Raw genomic sequence first — 13823 nt, 5'->3', positions numbered from 1 at the left:
GACTCATCCCAGCCAATCACAATGCTCCTCAACTGTGACCTCTCCCCCCCCCCCCCCACCCCGCCCCCATGGCCGCACGAGGGGAAATCTTACCATCTCTGGCTGTTTTTCTCCTGGCGAGGCCAATGCGCCTGTGCACCATGCCCTGATTGGCTGAGAGCTGCGGACCTGCGCGCGCAGGCCTCCGCCTTGGTTACTAAGAGCGTGAGCCGGCCGAGGGCGGCTGAGGGTGGTACTGTCTCTGGCCCGCTTCGAGGCCTGTACCGCGCTCACCATGCCTAACCGCAGGGCCAGTCGCAATTCCTACTATTTCTTCGTGCAGGAGAAGATCCCCGAACTACGGCGGAGAGGCCTGCCCGTGGCTCGCGTCACTGATGCCATCCCCTACTGTTCCAGTGACTGGGCGGTAAGGCTGGAGGCCGGTGAGCCCGGGGTCGCGCAGTTGAGCAAATGGGAGGGAAAGAAGACTCGAGGAGGCCAGTGACCCCTGGGCCCCTGCTGGAGGGGGAGGAACAACCCCCCCGCCCCCCCCCCCCCCCCCCCCCCCCCCCCCCCCCCCCCCCCCCCCCCGCCCATCCACGGCTCAGGGCAACCGACGCCGCTTCCGCCTCCCTGTAATGTGCAGGCATCTACAGGCGGGGCCCTGGGCAGTAGGCCCTCACTGCTGTGGCTTGTCTCCCCCTTCTGTCTCCTCAAGCTCCTGAGGGAGGAGGAAAAGAAGAAATATGCAGAAATGGCTCGAGAGTGGAGGGCTGCCCAGGGGAAGGACTCTGGGCCTTCGGAGAAGCAGGTAAAGTTAGCCAGAGAAGAGCAGTCACCTTCCTGGCACATAGGCATGCTCAGTAAATGCTGGATGAGTGAATGGGTGAATGTCAATGGTAGACGACTGGGTGATTTGGGTGAGTGCAAAGAAGAGTTTTTCATTTTTTTCCTCATGTCAGGGAATGACTGCAAAAAAATAGCAGGCTCCGGTACTAGGGCACACCTTGGTATCATTTGATGGTGAAGGCCAGGGAAAATCCCGTTAGGAAACCTGCACCCAGTAGACCGTGATCAGCAAAGGGAGCGTTGATATTTAGGGTTTGTACTAGATGACCTCTAAGGGTCTCTTTCAACTCCTTTATGATTTAAGAACCCTTTTTCAAATGTTTAAAAGTAGTTTGGTCCACTCTCTCTTTTTGAATGACACCTGGAACGAGGCCAGTTCCTGTGTTTAAAGTATGGAAATAACAAGATTTGTGGATGTTGGTGAATGTTTGTGTCTTACAGGTAAGAGTTGTATAAAGTTTATTTGGGTTAAGTTCTGTGTAGCAGAATGTTAAAGCACTAAATAAAATTTGTTGCTGATTCATACCAAGAAAAGGCAAGGTAATTGTGGAATTTCCCCCCTCCCTCTGTGTTCTTCCCATTCTTACATAGCAAAAATTCTGTTCTTATTATAAACTGTTAATATTGGATTGAAATTCGAGAGAGTTTTGCTTGTTTTAGGTTTGAGAGATTTTTATTTTATGGCTTTATGTTGGAGTAGAAGCTCTAATCAGTTGAATTTGTACTTGTGAGCCATAATTTTTTTTTTCTTCTAACTACAGTGTCTTAAGACATCTCCCCTCAAAATGAAAGCCGTGTTGTATGTATACGTCATTGAGACTTGGAGCCAGCACAATCTGGTTTTTATTTTGAGTGAAGAACAAATAATATTAGAGTACTTTGGGAAATGAATTTTTTTTTTAATAAATTTATTTATTTATTTATTTTTGGCTGCATTGGGTCTTCGTTGCTGTGCACGGGCTTCCTCTAGTTGTGGTGAGCAGGGCCTACTCTTTGTTGTGGTGCATGGGCTTCCCATTGCGGTGGCTTCTCTTGTTGCAGAGCACAGGCTCTAGGCACGTGGGCTGCAGTAGTTGTGGCTCGCAGGCTCTAGAGCGCAGGCTCTAGTTGTGGCACACGGGCTTAGTTGCTCCGTGGCATGTGGGATCTTCCCGGACCAGGGCTCGAACCCGTGTCCCCTGCATTGGCAGGCGGATTCTTAACCACTGCGCCACCAGGGAAGTCCTGGGAAATGATATTTTTTTGGCCACTGGACAGGCATGTATTGTGCGACCCAATAGGATTAGTTTAGATTATCAGTAGTGAGCAAATGGCTTTCAGCAGTAATTGGAGTGGTTATTTACCACTCAGCCTTTTGATACAAAATATTTATAGATTTTTGCTATTGTTTGCCTTTGGGTGTTGGTTTTATTGACGATTATTTATTTATATACTCATTGGGTTTATTGGCCTGGAGAGGTTACCAAAGTAATCTGTGGGTTGTTTTGCAGTTATTTTGCTAAATTTAAATATATGGTATAAAGTGCCCAGCGAGAGTTTAAGTATGTGGTCAACGATTACCTTTTTCTTTAGAAACCTGTTTCCACCCCACTGAGGAGGCCAGGCATGCTTGTACCAAAGCAGAATGTTTCACCCCTGGATATGTCAAGCTTGTCTCTAAAAAGTGATCAAGGTAGAGTAATCCTAAAGTGTTTTCTTAGATAAATTTGGGTGCTTAAAAATACTGTGATATATTGATCAGTAAACATGTGTTCTGTTCATTTTGATTCTGCATTTCAAAGTAATTGACTACAGGTGTTTGAACATGATGGCACTAAAGTTGTAAAAGATCGGGTAATGTGCATTCGTTGAAGTAACACTGGAGAAATTTTTTTTTTTTTGGCAAAAATCTGGTCTCTTGTTTTCTACCACTTCATATGTTATGAAACGTACTTTTTGGATTTAAGTGTTTATAGCTAGACACTTACATACACTTGTTATAAAGGTAAAGATAAATTGAGCTAGCCTAGATAAAAACATAGCTAATCAGAGTCCTTGCTATTCCTTCTGGCTGTTTTTCATTAAATGTGTTCTTTGTTAAAAATTTAATCTTCAGCAGTCATAAGTGTGGCCAATCCTGGTAAATAAGACCTCCTTACATTCTCACATTTCTTTCTTCCTTTAGAGAATTTATAAGTGGTCTTGTGTATATTGGTAAAAAGTAAAGAGTGAACTAAATTGTCCATAGTTTATATCAGAGTTTTTCTACACTGATTGTACTTGGTTTTATTTCCCTAGCCCTTATATTTTTTGAGTATGGGTCACAGCTTTTCTTAAGTCATTCCTGAGATTCAGGGCTTATGTACAGCTAAATTACGTAGAGCTGGCTGCAAGTTTGAATAATTTTGTTACTTCATGCACAGAGTGGTTACTACTTTAATCCTTGATAAGTGTAATTATAAAAATTGATTAATTTACCTGGTATAGCTGATTTATTTTCTCTTTTCCAGCTCATTTAGGGATATAGGAACACAAGGAGAAAGGTTCTAAAACTTTTGGTTTTGTCAAAGGGGTAAATGCGAAATGCTCATCTGTTCGTGTTGTCTTTTTATTATTTTTTTTTTAAAGCTCTCCTTGGAGGCATTTTTTATTTTTTGAACATTTTTAGCCATGGCGAGCTACCTCCTCACTGTGAACAGCGCTTCCTCCCTTGTGAAATAGGCTGTGTTAAATATTCTCTCCAAGAAGGTATTATGGCAAATTTCCACAGCTTTATAAATCCTGGTAAGTGGCCAATTAGAGTAAATGCTAGATCTTTAAAAGTTATGTTTTTTATATTGACCTTATTTGATAATAGTATTTTTATTAAAAGCTGTTGTGTAGGTAAGTTCTTAAAATGTAACAGAGGACTTCATAATAATTGGATGAAAAACTATTAAGAACTAAGTGTTGACACAGAGTTTTTGGTTTAGTCTTTTAACCTCAAGTAAGCATTAGAGTTGGGTGGATAGAATGCTTGAAAAATGTGTAGCCTGCTATTTGCTTATTTGCGGTCTTACACCTTAGAATTTCCTGAAAGCTTCTTATACCTTTGCTCTTTTCTTTCTTTACCCCATCCTTCACCTCCACAGTCACTAGTTTTTAACTTGCTATTGCCTTATAACCTTGAGCAAAGTACTTATCCTTTCTGAACCTATTAGCTCATCTATAAATTGGGGATAATGCCTATTGGAGGCCTGTTCTAAGGAATACATGAGAAGGTATGGAAATAGCCTAGAATTTAATAGGCTCTCGGGTATTCTCACTATTTTTTCTTCCTACTACTCCACCCCATCAAAAGCAATTAGTAATGAAGACATAGGATTTGATTCAATTCCCAAGTTGGTAGATAGTAGTTAAGGGAGCACTATACCTTTAAAGGTAAGTGGGAGGAATGTGTAGGGAGAAGAGTAAAGGAGAAGAGGTTGGGAAAAGAAGAATTTCATCTGCAGTTTTATCAATTGCTTTAAAATTCATTAGGACAGTCCAGTACTTTTCCTTGTTTTCAGATAACAAGAAAAATTTTCCTACTTACACTTAAGAGAGTTGCTGCTTAGGACATGTCAAAAAACTACTTTTTTCTGTACGGGTGTAAAGCATTAAAAAATAGAATTTGGCGACTTTTTTCCTCTGAGAAATACGTAAATACCTTGCTATATCAAGGGCCTCATGAATCCCTGTGGCCTGTTCGTGGACCCCTGGCTAACATTCCTTTAGCACAAGTTTTCTTTACCTAGTATTTCTTTCTCTGTGAGAAATAACTTGCTTTTTAAAGTAGCTTAGACAATATACCGAGATTCTTTGATAGTCATAATACCTTTGGTTAGGAAAAAACTCCTCTATGAGGGTTTAATCTTCTGTAATTTTACATAGCAATAACAAGTACCTATGTTATGATTTGGTTATCCTGTGGAATATTACTGTAGCACAACCAGAGAGTTTCCAAATTTCTGCTTCTCTCAGTAAAATATTTTGTATTACAGGTGAAATTCCACGAGGATTTCGGTTTCATTGTCAGGCTGCAAGTAAGTATAAAGTAATGGGGTAGAATATAGGCATTGAATACGTGCGTTCCTGGTTAAGATGCTGCTTTAAACAGACACATAAAACATTGATTGGGGGGAAGAATAACCTAAATTATTGTCGGAGAATCTTCATAGAAGTGGTAGATGGTGTATGTAATCCTTAAAAACTTTAAAATTATATAGAATGAAAGGATAATATCTTTTTCCCTTTATGGAGATTGTGTTTTTATTTTCTTCTTTTTTCTGCTTATATCCTTTGGCTTGAAGATCAGCGGCTTTTACTGGCCAGGTGCATAGGTAGGTCTTTTAACAGGTATCAGGTTACCTAGATTTAGGGCCATTCACAGGAATATCCGTTCAAAATTAAGGGATAAAAAGTTGATACTTCAAAAAATAACAGAATGTTAAACAGCAAAACAGCTATGAATTAATTTTTCAGATGAGGAAAACGGGTTTCTATTTTAAGTATTTTGCAACCAAAGGATGTGACTGTGTATATCTAAGCTCTTGTTGTACTCTTTTCTAGAAACTAGATTTTAACCAGTTTCTTATTTGATTAAAATGAAAATCATGATAATAGGTTTGCTTTTTAAGTTTTATTCAAAATGTCAGGTTTTTTTCTTAAAAATGTAGGCAATTAGCCGGTAGAAGGGTTTGAAATTAGAAATAAGTTTTTCAAATCTGCCATAACAAGCAGCTGTTTTGTAATACTTATAATATTGTTCTTTATAAATGAAGAGAATATTTTAGACTCATTTTTGGTTATGTCCTTTGAGTTTTTTCCAGTCTTAGTGAAAAATATGTACTAGTGCTTTTTTGTTTGCCTGGGATCAGGGCTGTAGGCCTTGGAACAAGGAGTTTAAGGCAATTTTTTTTAGTAAGTTTGTAGCTTTGAATGAAAAAAATTATAGAATAAAAATTCTGTTGTAACTTTGAGGTGTGAACCTAGCTAATCTCAAGTGTTACATTGTCTGAGGTTATTTGATGAAATAGGTAGTGGTAAAAACCAAAAATAGAAACTTAGCTGGTGAATTAATTTCACATTTTTACTTAAGTTCTTTTTCTGGTTTGTTCATCTCATGAGTGCATTGGAATCCCTATGTGCCAGACACTCATTTGTGAGAATGTCCCTTTACTGTTCATTTTGTTTCTGATTAAATTTTTTAAAAAATCATTTTTAAAGGCTTATTTTTACAGTCTTTCCAAATTAACTGATTAACAGAAAGTGTGGTTCTTTTTTTTCTAACATCTTTATTGGGGTATAATTGCTTTACAATGGTGTGTTAGTTTCTGCTTTATAGCAAAGTGAATCAGCTATACATACACATATATCCCCATATCTCCTCCCTCTTGTGTCTTCCTCCCGCCCTCCCTATCCCACCCCTCTAGGTGGTCACAAAGCACCGAGCTGATCTCCCTGTGCTATGTGGCTGCTTCCCACTAGCTATCTGTTTTACATTTGGTAGTGTATATATGTCCATGCCACTCTCTCACTTTGTCCCAGCTTACCCTTCCCCCTCCCCATGTCCTCAAGTCCATTCTCTACATCTGTGTCTTTATTCCTGTCCTGCTAGGTTCTTCAGAACCTTTTTTTTTTTTCTTAGATTCCATATATATGTGTTAGCATACGGTATTTGTTTTTCTCTTTCTGACTTACTTCACGCTGTATGACAGACTCTAGGTCCATCCACCTCACTACAAATAATTTCATTTCTTTTTATGGCTGAGTAATATTCCATTGTATATATGTGCCACATCTTCTTTATCCTTTCATCTGTTGATGGACACTTAGGTTGCTTCCATGTCCTGGCTATTGTAAATAGAGCTGCAATAAACATTGTGATACATGACTCTTTTTGAATTATGGTTTTCTAAGGGTATATGCCCAGTAGTGGGATTGCTGGGTCGTATGATAGTTCTATTTTTAGTTTTTTAAGGAACCTCCATACTGTTCTCCATAGTGGCTGTATCAATTTACATTCCCACCAGCAGTGCAAGAGGGTTCCCTTTTCTCCACACCCTCTCCAGCATTTACTGTTTGTAGATTTTTTGATGGTGGCCATTCTGACTGGTGTGAGGTGATACCTCATTGTAGTTTTGATTTGCATTTCTCTAATGGTTAGTGATGTTGAGCATCCTCCCATTTACCATTGGAACAAAAAGAATAAAATACCTAGGAATAAACCTACCTAAGGAGACAAAAGACCTGTATGCAGAAAACTATAAGACACTGGTGAAAGCAATTAAGGATGATACAAACAGATGGAGAGACATACCATGTTCTTGGATTGGAAGAATCAACACTGTGAAAATGACTATACTACCCAAAGCATCTATAGATTCAGTGCAATCCCTATCAAACTACCAATGGCATTTTTCACAGAACTAGAACAAAAAATTTCACAATTTGTATAGAAAGTGTGATTCTTAGAAACAAACCTATTAAGGAGTCTAGGAATGTTTTCTTGAGTTTTTTTTAGACTAACTAAAACTGAGCACAATGTTTTTCATTCAGGAAACCTAAGATCCTTGGAGCTCACCAATTTAAACGTGTCTTAAATTGCCAATTTGATAACCCTGAGAAATGTGCCAATTAAATAAGACAAATAAGTGTATTAGAGTGACAGCTATGTCGACATAATAACTAAAAATGCCCAGGCTAGTGTAATCAAGCTGATATTTAGGAAAAGACCGTGTTTCATACAGTAACACACTGAAGCAAGTTTACATGTGGTTACAATTTGATTAGAAGTTAAGGAACGTGCATGTAGATGTTTCAAATGCTCCTGTGCTATCTGGCCTTCTAAGAAGTACGTACAAGTGAAATCAAGCGAAGGCTTCATGGGCATTATGGTTTAGCACATAATATCGCAGAATTTCAAGATTGGAAGAGATTTTGATACAGACTTCCCCCCCAACCAGTATGTTCCTCTGAAGGGGAGTGCGGGTTCTGTATGTGCGTGTTGGAGTGGGGAGCGGGTAGGAGGTTTGGGCCCATCTCATGCTCCCACACTTCCCCAGAGGAACTCTGCTTCTATCTATTTCACTAATTAATGATTTTTGAGAGAGAAGCTCTGCTTTAAAAGGAGCAAAGCCTTAGAAACTGCTTTCAGCTTCCTGTACAAAAGGTCTATCAGCTTTTAAAATGAAGCTTCATACACACACAAAAAAATCATAACATTCACTTAAGGTAGAAAGAATATTAATGATCAGCAGTGCACCTGCTGATCAGTCAGCTGAAGAAATAGCACGTTGCTGTTATCATTGAAGACCCCTATATTTTTCCCTGATTTCATCCTCTCTCTTAAGAGAACCACTGTTCTGAATTTTGTGTTATTTCCTTTGTTTTATAAATAATTTTATGATAAATACATATTTAAATGGTGTATTTAATTCTGCTTGAACTTTTATATAACATATTGTGTATATTTCTTTACTTGTATTTTTTTTAACTCAACAATGTCTTTTCCCCGTTTCTCCATTGGATTGTTTTTCATCTTTATTGGTTTATGGAAGTTTATAATATATGTTTTTATTGATTGTTTTAATTGTGTGCAGATACCTATTTGCAGTTTGTGCCTTGCATTTTTTTACTCTTTATGGTGTATTTTAATGAACAAGTTTTTACTTTTAGTTCAGTAAATGTATCTTTTCCGTCATGGTTGTGGGGTTTTTTGGTCTTATTTAAGATTTCCCTTCTACTTGAAGGCCATGAAGATATATTTATTTTCTTCTATAGTTCCAAGTTCTTATTCCACCTGGAATTGACTTACGTATGATGTGAGGTAGAGATTCAGTTCCGTTTTTTTCACATGTGGATAATCAGTTGTCTCAGCATAATTTATTGAATAATCAATTTTTCCCCATATGTAGTGCCACCTGTATCATATCATGTTTCATTTTATGCATGAGTCTTTCTGATATCTTCTGTTCTATCGACCTGCTTGTTTTTTGGTGCCCATGTCATATGTTAAACACGATATTTTGATCATATTTACTTGACTTTGTTCTTTTGGAATATTATGGTTATTCTTTTTGCTTTTCCACATACAATTCAGAATCAGTTTATCATGCTTCACAAAAAGCTTGTTGAGATTTAGAATCTCAGGATTTGGAATCACAGGATTCTAATCTCAGGATTTGGGTTTTTTTTAAGGGGGTGTTTATATATTTTTAAAATTTTAATTTTTATGCAATTTTAAAGATTACTTTCCACTTACAGATACTACAGAATATTGGCTATATTCTCCATGTTGTACGATACATTCTTGATCCTGTCTTACACCCAGTACTTTGTACCTCCCACTCCCCCACCCCTATATTGCACCTCTCCCACTGGTAGCCACTGGTTTGTTCTTTATATGTGTGAGTTTGCTTCTTTTATGCTATATTCGCTAGTTGGTTTTTTTAGATCCACATATAAGCGATGTCATGCAGTATTGATCTCTCTCTGTCTGGCTTCTTCACTTAGCATAGTGCCCTCCAATTCCATCCACGTTGCTGCACATGGCAGAATTGTGTTCTTTTCTGTGGCTGAGTAGTAGTCCTATGCATATATATATAGCACAGCTGCTTCTTTAATTTTTATTTTATATTGGAATATAGTTGATTAACAACATTGTGTTAGTTTCAGGTATACAGAAAACTGATTTAGTTATACATATGTCTATTCTTTTTCAGATTCTTTTCCCATATAGGTTATTACAGAGTATTGAGTAGAGTTCCCTGTGCTATACAGTAGGTCCTTGTTAATTATCAATTTTATGTATAGTAGCATGTATATGTTAATCCCAAACTCCTAATTTATCCCTCCCCCCACCTTTCCCCTTTGGTAACCATAAATTTGTTTTCTAAGTCTATGAATCTTTTTGTAAGTAAGTTCATTTGTATCATTTTTCTTTTTTAGATTCAACATATAAGCAATATCATATGATATTTGTCTTTGGCTTACTTCACTTAATATAATAATCTCTAGGTCCATCCATGTTGCTGCAAATAGCATTATATTATTCTTTTTTATGGCTGAGTAATATTCCATTGTATATGTGTACCACATCTTTATCCATTGCTCTTTTGATGGATATTTAGGTTGCTTCCGTGTCTTGGCTATTCGAAATAGTGCTGCAATGAATATTGGGGTGCATGTATCTTTTTGAATTATGGTTTTCTCTGGATATATGCCTGGGAGTGCGATTGCTGGATCATATGGCAGCTCTATTTTTAGTTTTTTAAGGAACCTCCATACTCTTCTCCATAATGGTTGTACCAATTTACATTCCCACCAACAGTGTAGGAGGGTTCCCTTTTCTCCACACCCTCTCCAGCATTTATTGTTTGTAAACTTTTTGATGATGGCCATTCTGACCAGTGTGAAGTGATAACTCACTGTAGTTTTGATTCACATTTCTCTAATAATTAGTGATGTTGAGCATCTTTTCACGTGCTTTTTGGCCATCTGTATGTCTTCTTTGGAGAAATACATCTTTAGGCCTTCTACCCATTTTTTTTTTAACATCTTTATTGGAGTATAATTGCTTTACAATGGTGTGTTAGTTTCTGCTTTATAACAAAGTGAATCAGTTATACATATACATATGTTCCCATACCTCTTCCCTCTTGCGTCTCCCTCCCTCCCACCCTCCTGATCCCACCCCTCTAGGTGGTCACAAACCACCGAGCTGATCTCCCTGTGCTATGTGGCTGCTTCCCACTAGCTATCTATTTTACGTTTGGTAGTGTATATATGTCCATGCCACTCTCTCACTTTGTCACAGCTTACCCTTCCCCCTCCCCATATCCTCAAGTCCATTCTCTAGTAGGTCTGTGTCTTTATTCCCGTCTTACCCCTAGGTTCTTCATGACCTTTTTTTTTTTTCTTAGATTCCATATATATGTGTTAGCATACGGTATTTGTTTTTCTCTTTCTGACTTACTTCACGCTGTATGACAGACTCTAGGTCCATCCACCTCACTACAAATAACTCAATTTCGTTTCTTTTTATGGCTGAGTAATATTCCATTGTATATATGTGCCACATCTTCTTTATCCATTCATCTGTCGATGCACACTTAGGTTGCTTCCATGTCCTGGCTATTGTAAATAGAGCTGCAATGAACATTTTGGTACATGACTCTTTTTGAATTATGTTTTTCTCAGGGTATATGCCCAGTAGTGGGATTGCTGGGTCGTATGGTAATTCTATTTTTAGTTTTTTAAGGAACCTCCATACTGTTCTCCATAGTGGCTGTATCAATTTACATTCCCACCAACAGTGCAAGAGTGTTCCCTTTTCTCCACACCCTCTCCAGCATTTATTGTTTCTAGATTTTTTGATGATGGCCATTCTGACCGGTGTGAGATGATATCTCATTGTAGTTTTGATTTGCATTTCTCTAATTAATGATGTTGAGCATTCTTTCATGTGTTTGTTGGCAATCTGTATATCTTCTTTGGAGAAATGTCTATTTAGGTCTTCTGCCCATTTTTGGATTGGGTTGTTTGTTTTTTTGTTATTGAGCTGCATGAGCTGCTTGTAAATTTTGGAGATTAATCATTTGTCAGTTGCTTCATTTGCAAATATTTTCTCCCATTCTGAGGGTTGTCTTTTTGTCTTGTTTATGGTTTCCTTTGCTGTGCAAAAGCTATTAAGTTTCATTAGGTCCCATTTGTTCATTTTTGTTTTTATTTCCATTTCTCTAGGAGGTGGGTCAAAAAGGATCTTGCTGTGATTTACGTCATAGAGTGTTCTGCCTATGTTTTCCTCTAAGAGTTTTATAGTGTCTGGCCTTACATTTAGGTCTTTGATCCATTTTGAGTTTATTTCTGTGTATGGTGTTAGGGAGTGTTCTAATTTCATACTTTTACATGTACCTGCCCAGTTTTCCCAGCACCACTTATTGAAGAGGCTGTCTTTTCTCCACTGTATATTCTTGCCTCCTTTATCAAAGATAAGGTGTCCATATGTACGTGGGTTTATCTCAGGGCTTTCTATCCTTTTCCATTGAACTATATTTCTGTTTTTGTGCCAGTACCATACTGTCTTGATTACTGTAGCTTTGTAGTATAGTCTGAAGTCAGGGAGCCTGATTCCTCCAGCTCTATTTCTTGTTCTCAAGATTGCTTTGGCTATTCTGGGTTCTACCCATTTTTTGATTGGGTTGTTTATTTTTTTGATATTGAGCTGCATGAGCAGTTTGTAGATTTGGGAGATTAATGCCTTGTTGGTCGCCTCATTTGGAAATGTTTTCTCCCATTCTGTGGGTTGTCTTTTTGTTTTGTTTATGGTTTCCTTTGCTGTGCAAAAGCTTTTAAGTTTAATTCGGTCTCATTTATTTATTATTTTTATTTTCATTACTCTAGGAGGTGGATCCAAAAAGATATTGCTGCAACTTATGTCAAAGAGTGTTCTGCCTATGTTTTCCTCTAAGACTTTTATAGTATCCAGTCTTACATTGAGGTTTTTAATCCATTTTGAGTTTATTTTTGTGTATGGTGTTAGAGAATGTTCTAATTTCTTTCCTTTACATGTAGCTGTCCAGTTTTCCCAGCACCACTTATTGAAGAGACTGTCTTTTCTCCATGATATATTCTTGCCTTCTTTGTCGTAGATTAATTGATCATAGGTGCGTGGGTTTATTTCTGGGCTTCTATCCTGTTCCATTGATCTATAAGTCTGTCTTTTTGCCAGCATCATAGTGTTTTGATGACTATAGCTTTGTAGTATAGTCTGAAGTCAGGGAGCCTGATTCCTCCAGCTCTGTTTTTCTTTCTCAAGATTGCTTTGGCTATTCAGGGTCTTTTGTGTTTCTGTACAAATTTTAAATCTTTTGTTCTAGATCTGCTGTTGGTAATTTGATAGGGATTGCACTGAATCTGTAGACTACCTTTGGTAGTATAGTCATTTTGACAGTATTGATTCTTCCAGTCCAAGAACACAGTATATCTTTCCATCTGTTTGTTTTTCATCTTCGATTTCTTTCATCAGTGTCTTATAGTTTTCAGAGTACAGGTCTTTTGCCTCCTTAGGTAGATTTATTCCTAGGTATTTTATTCTTTTTGATGTAATGGTAAATGGGGTTGTTTCCTTAATTTCACTTTCTGATCTTTTGTTGTTAGTGTATAGAAATGCAAAAGATTTTGTGTATTAATTTTGTATCCTGCAACTTTACCGAATTGATGAGCACTAGTAGTTTTCTCATAGCATCTTTAGGATTTCCTATGTATAGTATCATGTCATCTGTGAACAGTGACAGTTGTACTACTTCTTTTCCAATTTGGATTCCTTTCTTTTTCTTCTCTGATTGCTGTGACTAGGACTTCCAAATTATGTTGAATAAAAGTGGGGAGAGTCGACCTCCTTGTCTTGTACCTGATCTTAGAGGAAATGCTTTCATGTTTTCACCGTTGAGTATGATGTTGGGTTTGTTATGTTCCCTCTATGCCCACTTGGTGGAGAATTTTTATCATAAATGGTGTTGGATTTTGTCAGAAGATTTTTCTGCATCTATTGAGATGATCATGTGGTTTTTCTTCTTCAGTTTGTTAATGTGGTGTATCACACTGATTGATTTGTGGATATTGAAAAATCCTTGCATCCCTGGGATAAATCCCACTTGATCATGGTGTATTATCTTTTTAATGTATTGTTGGATTTGGTTTGCTGGTATTTTGTTGAGGATTTTTGCGTCTATGTTCATCAGTGATATTGGCCTGTAATTTCCTTTTTTGTGGTATCTTTGTCTGGTTTTGGTATCAGGGTGATGGTGGCCTCATAGAATGTGTTTGGAAGTATGCCTTCCCCTGCCATTTTTTGGAAGAGTTTCAGAAGGATAGGTGTTAACTCTTCCCTAAATGTTTGATAGAATTCACCTGTGAAGCCATCTGGTCCTGGACTTTTGTTTGTTGTGAGTTTTTAAATCACAGTTTCAATTTCAATACTTGTGATTGGTCTG

The 13823-nt window shown here is 37.8% G+C and overlaps 1 protein-coding gene across 2 annotated transcripts in view; it reads left to right on the top strand.

Moving 5' to 3' along the window:
* Positions 1-274: 274 nt before the first annotated feature.
* MAEL (maelstrom spermatogenic transposon silencer) overlaps positions 275-13823 on the top strand; it is a 40168-nt gene continuing 26619 nt past the window's right edge. Inside the window, exons 1-5 of one of the 2 annotated variants that reach the window (XM_061185771.1) lie at positions 275-406; positions 698-790; positions 2401-2500; positions 3436-3591; positions 4830-4871. In XM_061185771.1, the coding sequence (XP_061041754.1) occupies positions 275-406; positions 698-790; positions 2401-2500; positions 3436-3591; positions 4830-4871 (523 nt within the window). The remainder of the gene's footprint in view (positions 407-697; positions 791-2400; positions 2501-3435; positions 3592-4829; positions 4872-13823) is intronic. The other variant, XM_061185772.1, reaches the window with a different exon arrangement.

Source organism: Eubalaena glacialis, chromosome 3, assembly GCF_028564815.1.
Source record: "Eubalaena glacialis isolate mEubGla1 chromosome 3, mEubGla1.1.hap2.+ XY, whole genome shotgun sequence".
Taxonomy (NCBI): Eukaryota; Metazoa; Chordata; class Mammalia; order Artiodactyla; family Balaenidae; genus Eubalaena; species Eubalaena glacialis.
This window is presented reverse-complemented; position numbering and strand designations above follow the sequence as displayed.